Consider the following 12669-nt stretch of genomic DNA (forward strand, 5'->3'; position numbering starts at 1 on the left):
TCAGCACAGTGGAAGTGCAGAACTAATATTGACACACACTAAGGGGACAATTGAATTTAACAGAAGAGGATCTGAAATGTAGTTATGTATATGCAAAAGTTCCAAGTCAGTTCAATGACACACAAACCAATTTTTTTTTCAGTCTGGCCCCAGCTTCAGGCACATCAGCATGAGTGTCATGCGATCTTCGTTCATTACCATGGCATCCAAAGGATGGCCACAGTTTAATGAGAATCCACTCCAGAGCATAGCAGTGGGTACCTACATTTATTTACAATTGCCCTTTGGTCTGTGGCAGTCATTAAAACAGATATCACAAGTCTTGTTTTCTACAGCCCCTTTACAGATTAGATTTTAGTGTTCAATTATTTAGCAGTTTTGAGAGCCACAATCAGGATGCGTTTCAGGCATGGACATTCTTTTTGATGTATGAAACACTGAATAGACACCAGAAACAGAATTTCAGCAAAACATTTTTAATTCAATTCCACATTTCACTTCTGGCTGGACTCAGATTTGGATGCGGAGGCCCTAAGGGAGGAGAGACGGCGCCTTTTGGCGATCTGTTCCTGGCGCTTCTCCTTAGCCTCCTACAAACAAACAAGATTTGTTAGTCTTCCTACGGACTAAAAGTTATTCAATGGCAATGTTGCTGACTTCATGGGTGATTTTATACCTATGGACATTTCAATTGTAATATTTTAACCATTTTATGACTCAACTTGCAACCATATCAACTCGCTTGCAATCGTAGGAATAAAATAAATGGGATTCACAACATTCATTACACATTAGAACAGATAATGACTAATATTATAGCTAAATGCCTTAGTGGTCTCCCTTTCCATACCTTCATCCTCTTGGCCAACAGCTTGGCGTATTCGGAAGCCTCCTCTTTGTTCTTCTGGGTGCGCTGTTTCTTCAGGGCAATGCGGCGGCGCTTGTGCTGGAGCACACGGGGTGTCACCAGCCTCTGAATCCTGGGAGCCTTGGTCCTGGGCTTCTTACCTTCAAAAGGTTGGGGAGGAGAGGTTATCAGTGGCATTTACTACAAAGCATGAACAAAGGAAAAATAGTTATGGGTTTCAATGTTTATGAAATGTCTGTCCAACTTTGAGATTGAGAGTTGTAGCTGTTATTCATTCTAGCCAGTATCCCCAAATGTTGAATAGTTTGACCATTTTGTGCATGTCAACTCATTTGCCCAACCAATGTTCACATGACAGACAAAACGTCCCATTCATTTCTAAAATGTCCCACACAAAATTATAAGTTGCCTCAAATCAGATTTTAATAAATACACTTATTGAATGGCAACTTATTGGGAGAGCATTGCAGTTCAACCAGCCATGGTCAGAGGGTAAGGTTGCATCTGGCAAAGCAGCTCTGCAGTTTCTGTGGCACAACACTGTCCCCCCTTAGAGACTACAGACCAGCCAGAAAGGGTCTACTGGTGTGCCAGACAACTTTCGCACAATTTGGCAAGGAGAAATATTAGGAGTTTTAAAAACAAAAATCATAGTCAAGAGTTCACGAGCACCGATGTGCTAAGCTTGTTACCGATCCATTCATTAACTTCTTTGGGGTAGGGGGCAGTATTTTCACGTCCAGATGAAAAGCGTGCCCAGAGTAAACTGCCTGCTACTCAGGCCCAGAAGCTAGGATATGCATATTATATAGTATAGTAGTAGATTTGGAAAGAAAACTGAAGTTTCTAAAACTGTTTGAATGATGTCTGAGTATAACAGAACTCATATGGCAGGCAAAAACATGAGAAAAATCCAACCAGGAAGTGGGAAATCTGAGGTTTGTAGTTTTTCAAGTGATTGCCTATCCAATAAAGTGTCTGTGGGGTCAGATTGCACTTCCTAAGGCTTCCACTAGATGTCAACAGTCTTTAGAAGCCTGAAACAACGTTCTACTGTGAACCGGGAGAGAATAAGAGCTGTTTGAACCAGGGGTCTGGCTGAAAGCCATTAGTTTAGTCACGCGCGCGGCTGTGTGAACACGAGCTCCGTTCCCTTTCATTTCTAAAGACAAAGGAATTGTCCGGTCGGAATATTATTGAAGATTTATGATAACATCCTAAAGATTGATTATATACACATCGTTTGACATGTTTCTACGAACTTTAATAGAACTATTTTGACTTTGTCTGGACTTGTGCATTTGGATTAGTAAATTAAACGCGCAAACAAAAAGGAGGTATTTGGACATAAAGATGAACTTTATCAAACAAAACAAACATTTATTGTGGAACTGGGATGCCTGGGAGTGCATTCCGATAAAGATCAAAGGTAAGTGAATATTTCTAATGCTATTTCTGACTTTTGTTGACTCCACAACATGGCTCGTATCTGTATGGCTTGTTTTGGTAGCTGAGCGCTGCACTCAGATTATGGTATGGTGTGCTTTTGCCATAAAGCTTTTTTGAAATCTGACACAGCGATTGCATTAATCTCTCTAGGGCAGGTGGCACCAAATCGTCCCACCTACGTAACAGCCAGTTGAATCCTGTGGCACGATATTCAAATACCTTAGAAATGCTATTACTTCAATTTCTCAAACATATGACTATTTTACAGCATTTTAAAGACAAGACTCTCGTTAATCTAACCACACTGTCCGATTTCAAAAAGGCTTTACAACGAAAGCAAAACATTAGAATATGTCAGCAGAGTAGCCAGCCAGAAATAATCAGACACCCATTTTTCAAGCTAGCATATAATGTCACAAAAACCCAGAAGACAGCTAAATGCAGCACTAACCTTTGATGATCTTCATCAGATGACACTCCTAGGACATTATGTTATACAATACATGCATGTTTTGTTCAATCAAGTTCATATTTACATCAAAAAACAGCTTTTTACATTAGCATGTGACGTTCAGAACTAGCATACCCCCCCGCAAACTTCCGGCGAATTTACTAACAATTTACTAAATTACTCACGATAAACGTTCACAAAAAGCATAACAATTATTTTAAGAATTATAGATACAGAACTCCTCTATGCACTCGATATGTCCGATTTTAAAATAGCTTTTCAGTGAAAGCACATTTTGAAATATTTTAAGTAGATAGCCCGGCATCACAGGGCTAGCTATTTAGACACCCAGGAAGTTTAGCCTTCACCAAACTCCGATTTACTATTAGAAAAGTTTGATTACCTTTCCTGTTCTTCGTCAGAATGCACTCCCAGGACTTCTACTTCAATAACAAATGTTGGTTTGGTCCCAAATAATCCAGTTATGTTCCAACAGCGGCGTTTTGTTTTGTGCGTTCAAGACACTATCCGAATGGTAAATAAGGGTCACACGCACGGCGCATTTCGTGACAAAAGATTTCTAAATATTTCATTACCGTACTTCGAAGCATGTCAACCGCTGTTTAAAATCAATTTTTATGCCATTTTTCTTGTAAAAAAGCGATAATATTCCGACCGGGAATCTGCAATTAGGTAAACCGACGAAAGAAAATACAGCATGGGGTCGACTCGGGCACGCGCCTAAGCCCTTTGTCCTCTGATCGGCCACTTGGCAAAGGCGATAATGTGTTTCAGCCTGGGGCTGCCTCGATATCGTTCAGCTTTTTCCCGGGCTCTGAGAGCCGTAGGAAGTGTCACGTTACAGCTAAGATCCTAAATGTTCAATAAACAGAGCCAAGAACAACAACACCTTGTCAGACAGGCCACTTCCTGCATGAAATCTTCTCAGGTTTTTGCCTGCCATATGAGTTCTGTTATACTCACAGACACCATTCAAACAGTTTTAGAAACTTTAGGGTTTTTTCTATCCAAAGCCAATAATTATATGCTTATTCTAGTTACTGGGCAGGAGTAGTAACCAGATTAAATCGGGTACGTTTTTTATCCGGCCGTGTAAATACTGCCCCCTAGCCCTAACAGGTTAAGAAGTTTCTTTAATCCTATGCATAAAATGTGTATCTTTCATCAACATTTATGATGAGTATTCCTGTAAATTGATGTGGCTCTCTGCAAAATCACCAGTTCTTTTGGAGGCAAAACATTACTGAACATAACGCGCCAATGTAAAATAGATTTTTGGATATAAATATGAACTTTAGCAAACAAAACATACATGTATTGTGTAACATGAAGTCCTATGAGTGCCATCTGATGAAGATCAAAGGTTAGTGATTCATTTCACTTTATTTCTGCTTTTTGTGACTCCTCTCTTTGGCTGAAAAATGGCTGTTTTTTGTGACTAGGCGCTGACCTAACATAATCGCATGGTATGCTTTCACCGTAAAGCCTTTTTGAAATCGGACACTGTGGTTGGATTAACGAGAAGTTTATCTTTAAAATGGTGTATAATACTTGTATGTTTGAGGAATTTTAATTGAGATTTCTGTTTGAATTTGGCACCCTGCACTGTCACTGGATGTTGGTCAGTTGGGAAGTTAGCGTCCCACGTACCCTAGAGAGGTTAAAATGGTGTAAAATAGTCATATGTTTGAAAAATTGAAGTTTTTGCATTTTTTAGGTATTTGTAATTCGCGCCACTCTATACCATTGATATTGATGTGAGGCGTTCCGCTAGCGAAACATCTGTCCCTAACAGGTTTTAACAGAACCACTTAGAAGCAGTGTTGGCCTCACCTTCTTTAGTCAGTGGTCTCCTCACAACGTACTGCCTGACATCGTCCTCCTTGGCCAAGTTGAAGAGCTTGCGAATCTTGCTGGCCCTCTTGGGTCCCAAGCGGCGGGGCACGGTGCTGTCGGTCAGGCCGGGGATGTCCTTCTCGCCTGGGAGATGGAGGAAAAAGTGTGAGGCCACTAGATTCAAAACAGTCTATACAGAATCACCAGCCAAATGGTTAACCACATCCAAGCGCTGGCAGCGGGAGCAGAACAGCACTGATGATGTTCAAGTTAGTTTCAATGGTAAATAGTCGTGAAACGTGCACACGTCGTTTTCCTTAATGTGTTTTGTAATTTTGTATAAGGTATAATATGTGTTTGATGCAGCAATAATCTGTAAAAAAAAACTACATTTTTTGCAATTCAAATACAGGACCTAGTCTCAATAGGACTTCCCTGTCAAAATTAAGGTTTAATAAAACATGTATAACCTTCAAAACAACCAAATGTTAAACAGTGAAAGGCTTGGGAGAGCATTGCAGTTCAACCAGCCATGGTCAGAGGGTCAGGTTGCATCTGGTAAAGCAGCTCTGCAGTTTCTGTAGCACAACACTGTCCCCCCTTTGAGGCTAGACCAGCCAGAAAGGGTCTACTAAGGTGTGCCAGAGCAAGTGGTTACCATCATTACAACTCCATACCTTTCTTGATGATAACCAAGTTGAGCACACTGAGGTTGGCATCAACGATGCAGCCACGGACAGACTTGCGTTTGCGCTCTCCTGTCCTACGGGGGCGGTAACAGGAATGGCCCTTGGCAAGCAACAAGCGCACACGGCCGTGGGTCAGCACACCCTGCTTCATGGGGAAGCCCTGCTTGTCATTGCCTCCGCTGATGCGCACCATGTAGCCCTGGGAGAGATGTGCAAAAATAAGAAAAACTTGTCCTGTACAAGGACCTGTTGATCACACAACAGTTAGACATTTGTTTAGTGGAATTTAATAGGCAAAGGCTTGGGAGAGCAATGAAGTTCAACCAGCCATTGTCAGAGGGTCAGGTTGCATCTGGTAAAGCAGCTCTGCAGTTTCTGTGGCACAACACTGTCCCCCCTTTGAGGCTAGACCAGCCAGAAAGTGTCTACTAAGGTGTGCAAGATCATGTTGAGTTGAACAGGAGCAGTATCAACATTGTTTCAAGAGACTGGGATCCAAGGCAAAATTTCCCAAAGTTAGTCAATGAGCTTGACAAAGTAAGACCACAATCACTAGCTTGGGACTAATTAATTTAACTATATCAAAAAAACTTAACCAGAAGGATCTGAAAACTGAGCAGCTTTCTTAGGGACCACAGCTTACCTTCCACTCATCTCCCAGGGGATCAGCAGCCACCTCTGTGGCCATACGCTTCTCATAAAAGGTTCGCAGCTTGCGCTCATCATCAACTTCAATGAGCTTCTGACAGCCAGTGGCAGGAAACGAGATATTCAGCTGAGAGACAGACATACAGATCAGTGTGTTGTTGGTTGATCAGATGTAGCAAGCTTTCCTAGTTGAGGACATAATGTACATCAGGCAGATTACTTGCTAGACGAGCACCTTGCACCTAAGCTACCCATCCATAACAAATTTAGATTAGTCGAATAATTTACTACAGTAGCCTAACCACATGTCAGTATTACATTTACATTTTAGTGATTTAGCAGACGCTCTTATCCAGAGCAACTTACAGTAGTGAATGCATACATTTCATTTCACCCATTTTTTTTGTACTGGCCCCCCGTGGGAATCGAACCCACAACCCTGGCGTTGCAAACACCATGCTCTACCAACTGAGCCACAGGGAAGCAGTATGGCGAGACCTCTGAATTGAGTTCAACATGATGCAGCTGTAAACGGGATGCTGGCAATTGGCAGATACTAGCATGTTGGCTAGTTAATGCAATTGGTTTAACTCTTGTTAGCTAGTTTCCTAGAAACAAGATTAGTTATACAGAACACGGGATGCACGTGAATTTTAGTCACGGGAAATTAATTCGGCAGCTACACTATTTGGAACGATCAAATGACACGCAGTGAAGTAGCTAGTTAAGCGACGTTGGAAGCTAGCTGGCCGGAAGTGGCCTTGAGGGTGACTACGTTGCAACTAACAAACTTGCAACGGATTCGCGAAATATGGACGTGTGAACGAACCCACATCAAGGATACTATTCGTATCCCCCCCAAGAACAGCTGAAGATACTTTGTTGCCGTTATATGAATGACGCCCGGCAAACATGCATGCACACGGACATATTTTCAGGTTCACGTACTAACGTTGTCAGCAATAGCTGCTAGCAACAAAATCAATATGCATCCTAAAAGACGATGCAATATCTGACTAAACCAGATACGGTTTTATAATATTTGAATGGACTACTTCAATTCGGCCTGGTCATTAACAGGGAGAGATTTGTTATTTAGAAGATGAGTTGACTTCTCTTACCTTCATATTGTAAAACTGACTCGACAACAGCCTGCCACCGAAAAGAGACCGGATATCCGCCTCGCAGTCTCACATAGGCAACATAAGCTATCGCGATAACACGTGATGAAGTTACGTCGTTGCGTTTTTCTCACATGAATCATTTTTTATTATTATTTTTCTTTCACTTTTATTTAACCAGTTAGGATAGTTGAGAACAAGTTCTCATTTACAACTGCGACCTGGCCATGACAAAGCAAAGCAGTGCGACACAAACAACAACACAGAGTTACACATGGAATAAACAAGCCTACAATTACACAATAGAAAAAAAAGTCTATATACAGTGTGTGCAAATGGCGTGAGGAGGTAAGGCAATAAATAGGCCTTAGTAGCGAAGTAATTACAATTTAGCAAATGAACACTGGAGTGATAGATGTGCAGATGATGATGTGCAAGTAGAAATACTGGTTTGCAAAAGAGCAGAAAAATAAATAAAAACAATATGGGGATGAGGTAGGTAGATTGGGTGGGTTATGTACAGCAGCAGCGATCGGTTAGCTGCTCAGATAGCTGATGTTTAAAGTTAGTGAGGGAAATATGTCTCCAGCTTGAGCGATTTTTGCAATTCGTTCCAGTCATTGGCAGCAGAGAACTGGAAGGAAAGGCGGCCAAAGGAGGTGTTGGTTTTGGGGATAACCAGTGAGATATACCTGCTGGAGCATGTATAGGTGGGTGTTGTTATTGAGACCAGTGAGCTAAGGCGGAGCTTTACCTAGCAAAGACTTATAGATGATTCATCAGCATTTTAAAATGCTTGCATAAATGTAATGGAAACATTCAGCTTAATACTCCTAAATGAAACATGTAAATATAAAACTACATCCTCCATGAACCTGGTCTCTAATAATTACATTTTTTAACCAGGCAAGTCAGTTAAGAACAAATTCTTATTTACAATGACAGCCTACCCCAGCCAAACCTGGTCCAATTGTGCACCACCCTATGGGACTCCCAATCATGGCCAGGTAGTGATGCCTCTTGCGCAAGATAGTGATGCCTCTTGCGCTGAGATGTAGTGCCTTAGACCGCTGCGCCACTCAGGAGCACATCATAAACAAGGTCTTCATCTATCTTTATTGTCAACTATAGGCTTTTCAATATGCTGTAATTCAGTAAATTCATGATTTGATAATATTTGTCTGTCTGGAAAAGTATACTTCTGCATCATCAAGCATGTGTTACAATTTGTTGCTGTATTCAAGAGTAGGCCTACCAGAGATTACACCACACTTCAGTGCCAGAAACATGGAGGGAAAGGTAGATTTATGGAGTAATGGGGTGGAAGAGCCAAGATTAAGTGAAATGCTAAGGAAATCTTCAGGGGATGTAGTATTTAATTATGTATTCCGTTTCCTTCGGGAGACGAGAATAATGGGTAGAATTTAGACATTCCCTGTCTCTGGTCCACACTCCAGTCCAGTTGGTGGCGGTAATGCACCTCGAAGTTGATTGCCAACTGCCATATAAAATCCACAGAAGAAGAAGAAGAAGAAGAAGAAGAAGAATTACAGCAAATTAAATTGTAGACCAGTTAGCGAAAAGAGCTTTGAAACAAGATATAATTGATATTAATATTCCACTGGGTAGAGGTGAGGCCAAATGTTAGATCAGAGACATTTTGATAGATGTGTGGCAGAAAAGATGGGACTCGGAGCCCAAGCGCCGGCATTTATATGCCCTCCAAAGAAAGGTTGTGGACCAAGATTCAAAGGTCAGATTAGGAAGGATGAGGTGGTGTTTGCTCAATTGTGCTTAGGACATTGTACATTGAACTCGTCATTACATCTGGTTGGCAAGCATGTGAATGGTTTGTGTCTGGACTGTATGGTCCATGAAAACGGTGGAGCATGGGTTGTTATATTGTTGTAAGTATGTTGAAGAGAGGGAAAGATCAAAGTGTAGTGTCATTGAGGTTGGACTGGGGTGGGGGGGGGGTGAAAATGATTTTGGGGATGGGGAGGGTCTAGTTAGTTACTTTAAGGAGCAGTTCTCTCTCTGTGGGTCTAATCCCAAGAAGTTCTGGAAAACGGTTAAAGACCTGGAGAATAAACCCTCATCCTCACAGCTGCCCATGTCCCTTAATGTTGATGATGTGGTTGTTACTGACAAGAAGCACATGGCTGAGCTCTTTAATCACCACTTCATTAAGTCAGGATTCCTATTTGACTCAGCCATGCCTCCTTGCCCGTCCAACATTTCCTCATCTCCCAACCCTTCTAATGGAACTATCCCCGATGCTTCTCCCTCTTTTTCCCTTGCCCGCTACAAAGTTTCTCCCTGCAGGCAGTCACTGAGTCCGTGCTAAAGAAGCTCCTGAAACTTGACCCCAAAAAAACATCTAGGTCAGATGTTTTAGACCCTTTCTTCTTTAAGGTTGCTGCCCCTATTGTCGCCACGCCTATCTCCAACCTTTTTAATCTGTCTCTCCTTTCTGGGGAGGTTCCCATTGCTTGGAAGGCAGCCACGGTTCGTCCTTTATTTAAAGGGGAAGATCAAGCAGATCCTAACTGTTATAGGCCTATTTCTATTTGACCCTGTATCAAAAGTGTTGGAAAAACTTGTCAATAATCAACTGACTGGCTTTCTTGATGTCTATAGTATTCTCTCTGGTATGCAATCTGGTTTCCGCTCAGGTTATGGATGTGTCACTGCAACCTTAAAGGTCCTCAATGATGTCACCATTGCCCTTGATTCTAAGCAATGTTGTGCTGCTATTTCTATTGACTTGGCCAAAGCTTTTGATATTTAGACCATTCTATTCTTGTGGGCCGGCTAAAGAGTATTGGTGTCTCTGAGGGGTCTTTGGCCTGGTTTGCTAACTATCTTTGCAGTGTATAAAGTCAGAAAATATGCTGTCTCGGCCACTGCCTGTCACCAAGGGAGTACCCCAAGGCTCAATCCTAGGCCCCACACTCTTCTCAATTTACATCAATAACATAGCTCAGGCAGTAGGAAGCTCTCTCATCCATTTATATGCAGATTATATGGTCTTATACTCAGCTGGCCCCAAGCTGGATTATTTATTGAATGCTCCACAACAAAGCTTTCTTAGTGTCCTACAAGCTTTCTCTACCCTTAACCTTGTTCTGAACACCTCCAAAACAAAGGTCATGTGTGATTTCTACCTCTGATGGTTTAAAGCTTGAGGTAGTCACCTCATACAAGTACTTGGGAGTATGGCTAGATGGTACACTGTCCTTCTCTCAGCACAAATCAAGCTGCAGGCTAAAGTTAAATCTTGACTTGGTTTCCTCTATCGTAATCGCTCCTCATTCACCCAAGCTGCCAAACTAACCCTGATTCAAATGACCATCCTACCCATGTTAGATTACGGAGACATAATTTATAGATCAAATCAAAATCAAATCAAATTGTATTGGTCACATACACATGGTTAGCAGATGTTAATGAGAGTGTAGCGAAATGCTTGTGCTTCTAGTTCCGACTATGCAGTAATATCTAACAAGTAATGTAATAAATTCACAACTACCTTATACACACAAATGTAAAGGGATGAATAGAATATGTACATATAAATATATGGATGAGCGATGAGCGATGGCGTGCGGCATAGGCAAGATGCAGTAGATGGTATAGAATACAGTATATACATATACATATGAGATGAGTAATGTAAGATATGTAAACATTATTAAAGTGGCGTTATTTAAAGTGATTAGCGATACCTTTATTAAGTCAATTTATTTAAGTGGCCAGAGATTGAGTCTATATGTTGACAGCAGCCTCTCTATGTTAGTGATGGCTGTTTAACAGTCTGATGGCCTTGAGATCAAAGCTGTTTCACAGTCTCTCGGTCCCAGCTTTGATATACCTGTACTGACCTCGCCTTCTGGATAATAGCGGGGTGAACAGGCAGTGGCTCGGGTGGTTGTTGTCCTTGATGATCTTTTTGGCCTTCCTGTGACATCGGGTGCTATAGCTGTCGAGGAGGGCAGGTACTTTGCCCCCGGTAATGTGTTGTGCAGACCGCAGTACCCTCTGGAGAGCCTTGCGGTTGAGGGCGGTGCAATTGCCGTACCAGGCGGTGATACAGCCCGGCAGGATGCTCTCGATTGAGCATCTGTAAAAGTTTGTGAGTGTTTTAGATGACAAGCCAAATTTCTTCAGCCTCCTGAGGTTGAAGAGGTGCTGTTGCGCCTTCTTCACCACGCTGTCTGTGTGGGTAGACCATTTCAGTTTGTCCGTGATGTGTAAGCCGAGGAACTTAAAACTTTCCACCTTCTCCACTACTGTCCCGTTGATGTGGATGGGGGGGGGTGTTCCCTCTGCTGTTTCCTGTAGTCCACGATCATCTCCTTTGTTTTGTTGACGTTGAGTGAGAGGTTATTTTCCTGACCCCACAGTGTGAGGGCCCTCACCTCCTCCCTGTAGGCAGTCTCGTCGTTGTTGGTAATCAGGCCTACCACTGTAGTGTTGTCTGCGAACTTGATGATTGAGTTGGAAGTGTGCATGGGTCAGTCATGGGTGAACAGGCAGTCATGGGTGAACAGGGAGTACAGGAGAGGGCTGAGAACGGACCCTTGTGGGGCCCCAGTGTTGATGATCAGCGGGGTGGAGATGTTGTTTCCTTCCTTTACCACCTGGGGGCGGCCCGTCAGAAAGTCCAGGACCCAGTTGCACAGGGCGGGGTCGAGACCCAGGTTCTCAAGCTTAATGATGAGTTTGGAGGGTACTATGGTGTTAAATGCTGAGCTGTAGTCAATGAACAGCATTCTTACATAGGTATTCCTCTTGTCCAGATGGGATTGCATCGTCAGTGGACCTATTGGGGCGGTAAGCAAATTGGAGTGGGTCTAGGGTATCAGGTAGGGTGGAGGTGAGATGATCCTTGACTAGTCTCTCAAAGCACTTCATGATGACAGAAGGGAGTGCAATGGGGCGATAGTCATTTAGTTCAGTTACCTTAGCTTTCTTGGGAACAGGAACAATGGTGGCCATCTTGAAGCATGTGGGGACAACAGACTGGAATAGGGATTGGTTGAATATGTCCGTAAACACACCAGCCAGCTGGTCTGCGCATACTCTGAGGACACGGCTAGGGATGCCATCTGGGCCGGCAGCCTTGCGAGGGTTAACACATTTAAATGTTTTACTCACATTGGCCATGGAGAAGGAGAGCCCACAGGCTTTGGTAGCGTGCCATGTCAGTGGCACTGTATTGTCCTCAAAGCGAGCAAAGAAGTTGTTTAATTTGTCTGGGAGCAAGACATCGATGTCCACAACGGGGCTGGTTTTCTTTTTGTAACCCGTGATTGACTGTAGACCCTGCCACATATGTCTCGTGTCTGCTTTATCTCTATACTGACGCTTTGCTTATTTGATTGTCTTGCAGAGGGAATAGGTACACTGTTCGTGTATTCGGGTCATGTTTCTGGTCGCCTTGCCATGATTAAAAGCGGTGGTTCGCGCTTTCAGTTTTGCGCGAATGCTGCCATTAATCCACAGTTTCTGGTTAGAGATTGGTTTTAATAGTCACAGTGGGTACGACATCTCCGATGCACTTACTTATAAACTCGCTTACTG

At 42.7% G+C, this 12669-nt stretch overlaps 1 protein-coding gene across 1 annotated transcript; it reads right to left on the minus strand.

Annotated features, from left to right (window-relative positions):
• Positions 1 to 457: 457 nt before the first annotated feature.
• LOC115202045 (40S ribosomal protein S6) lies at positions 458 to 7188 on the minus strand. The gene is made up of 6 exons (XM_029765899.1): positions 7084 to 7188; positions 5958 to 6089; positions 5303 to 5513; positions 4623 to 4769; positions 851 to 1008; positions 458 to 590 (listed from the first exon to the last, which is right to left on the minus strand). Exons 1-6 carry the CDS (start codon positions 7087 to 7089, stop codon positions 495 to 497), a joined length of 750 nt encoding a protein of 249 aa, XP_029621759.1. The 5' UTR covers positions 7090 to 7188; the 3' UTR covers positions 458 to 494.
• Between the last annotated feature and the right edge of the window lie 5481 nt (positions 7189 to 12669).

This window comes from Salmo trutta, chromosome 11, assembly GCF_901001165.1.
Source record: "Salmo trutta chromosome 11, fSalTru1.1, whole genome shotgun sequence".
Lineage (NCBI taxonomy): Eukaryota > Metazoa > Chordata > Actinopteri > Salmoniformes > Salmonidae > Salmo > Salmo trutta.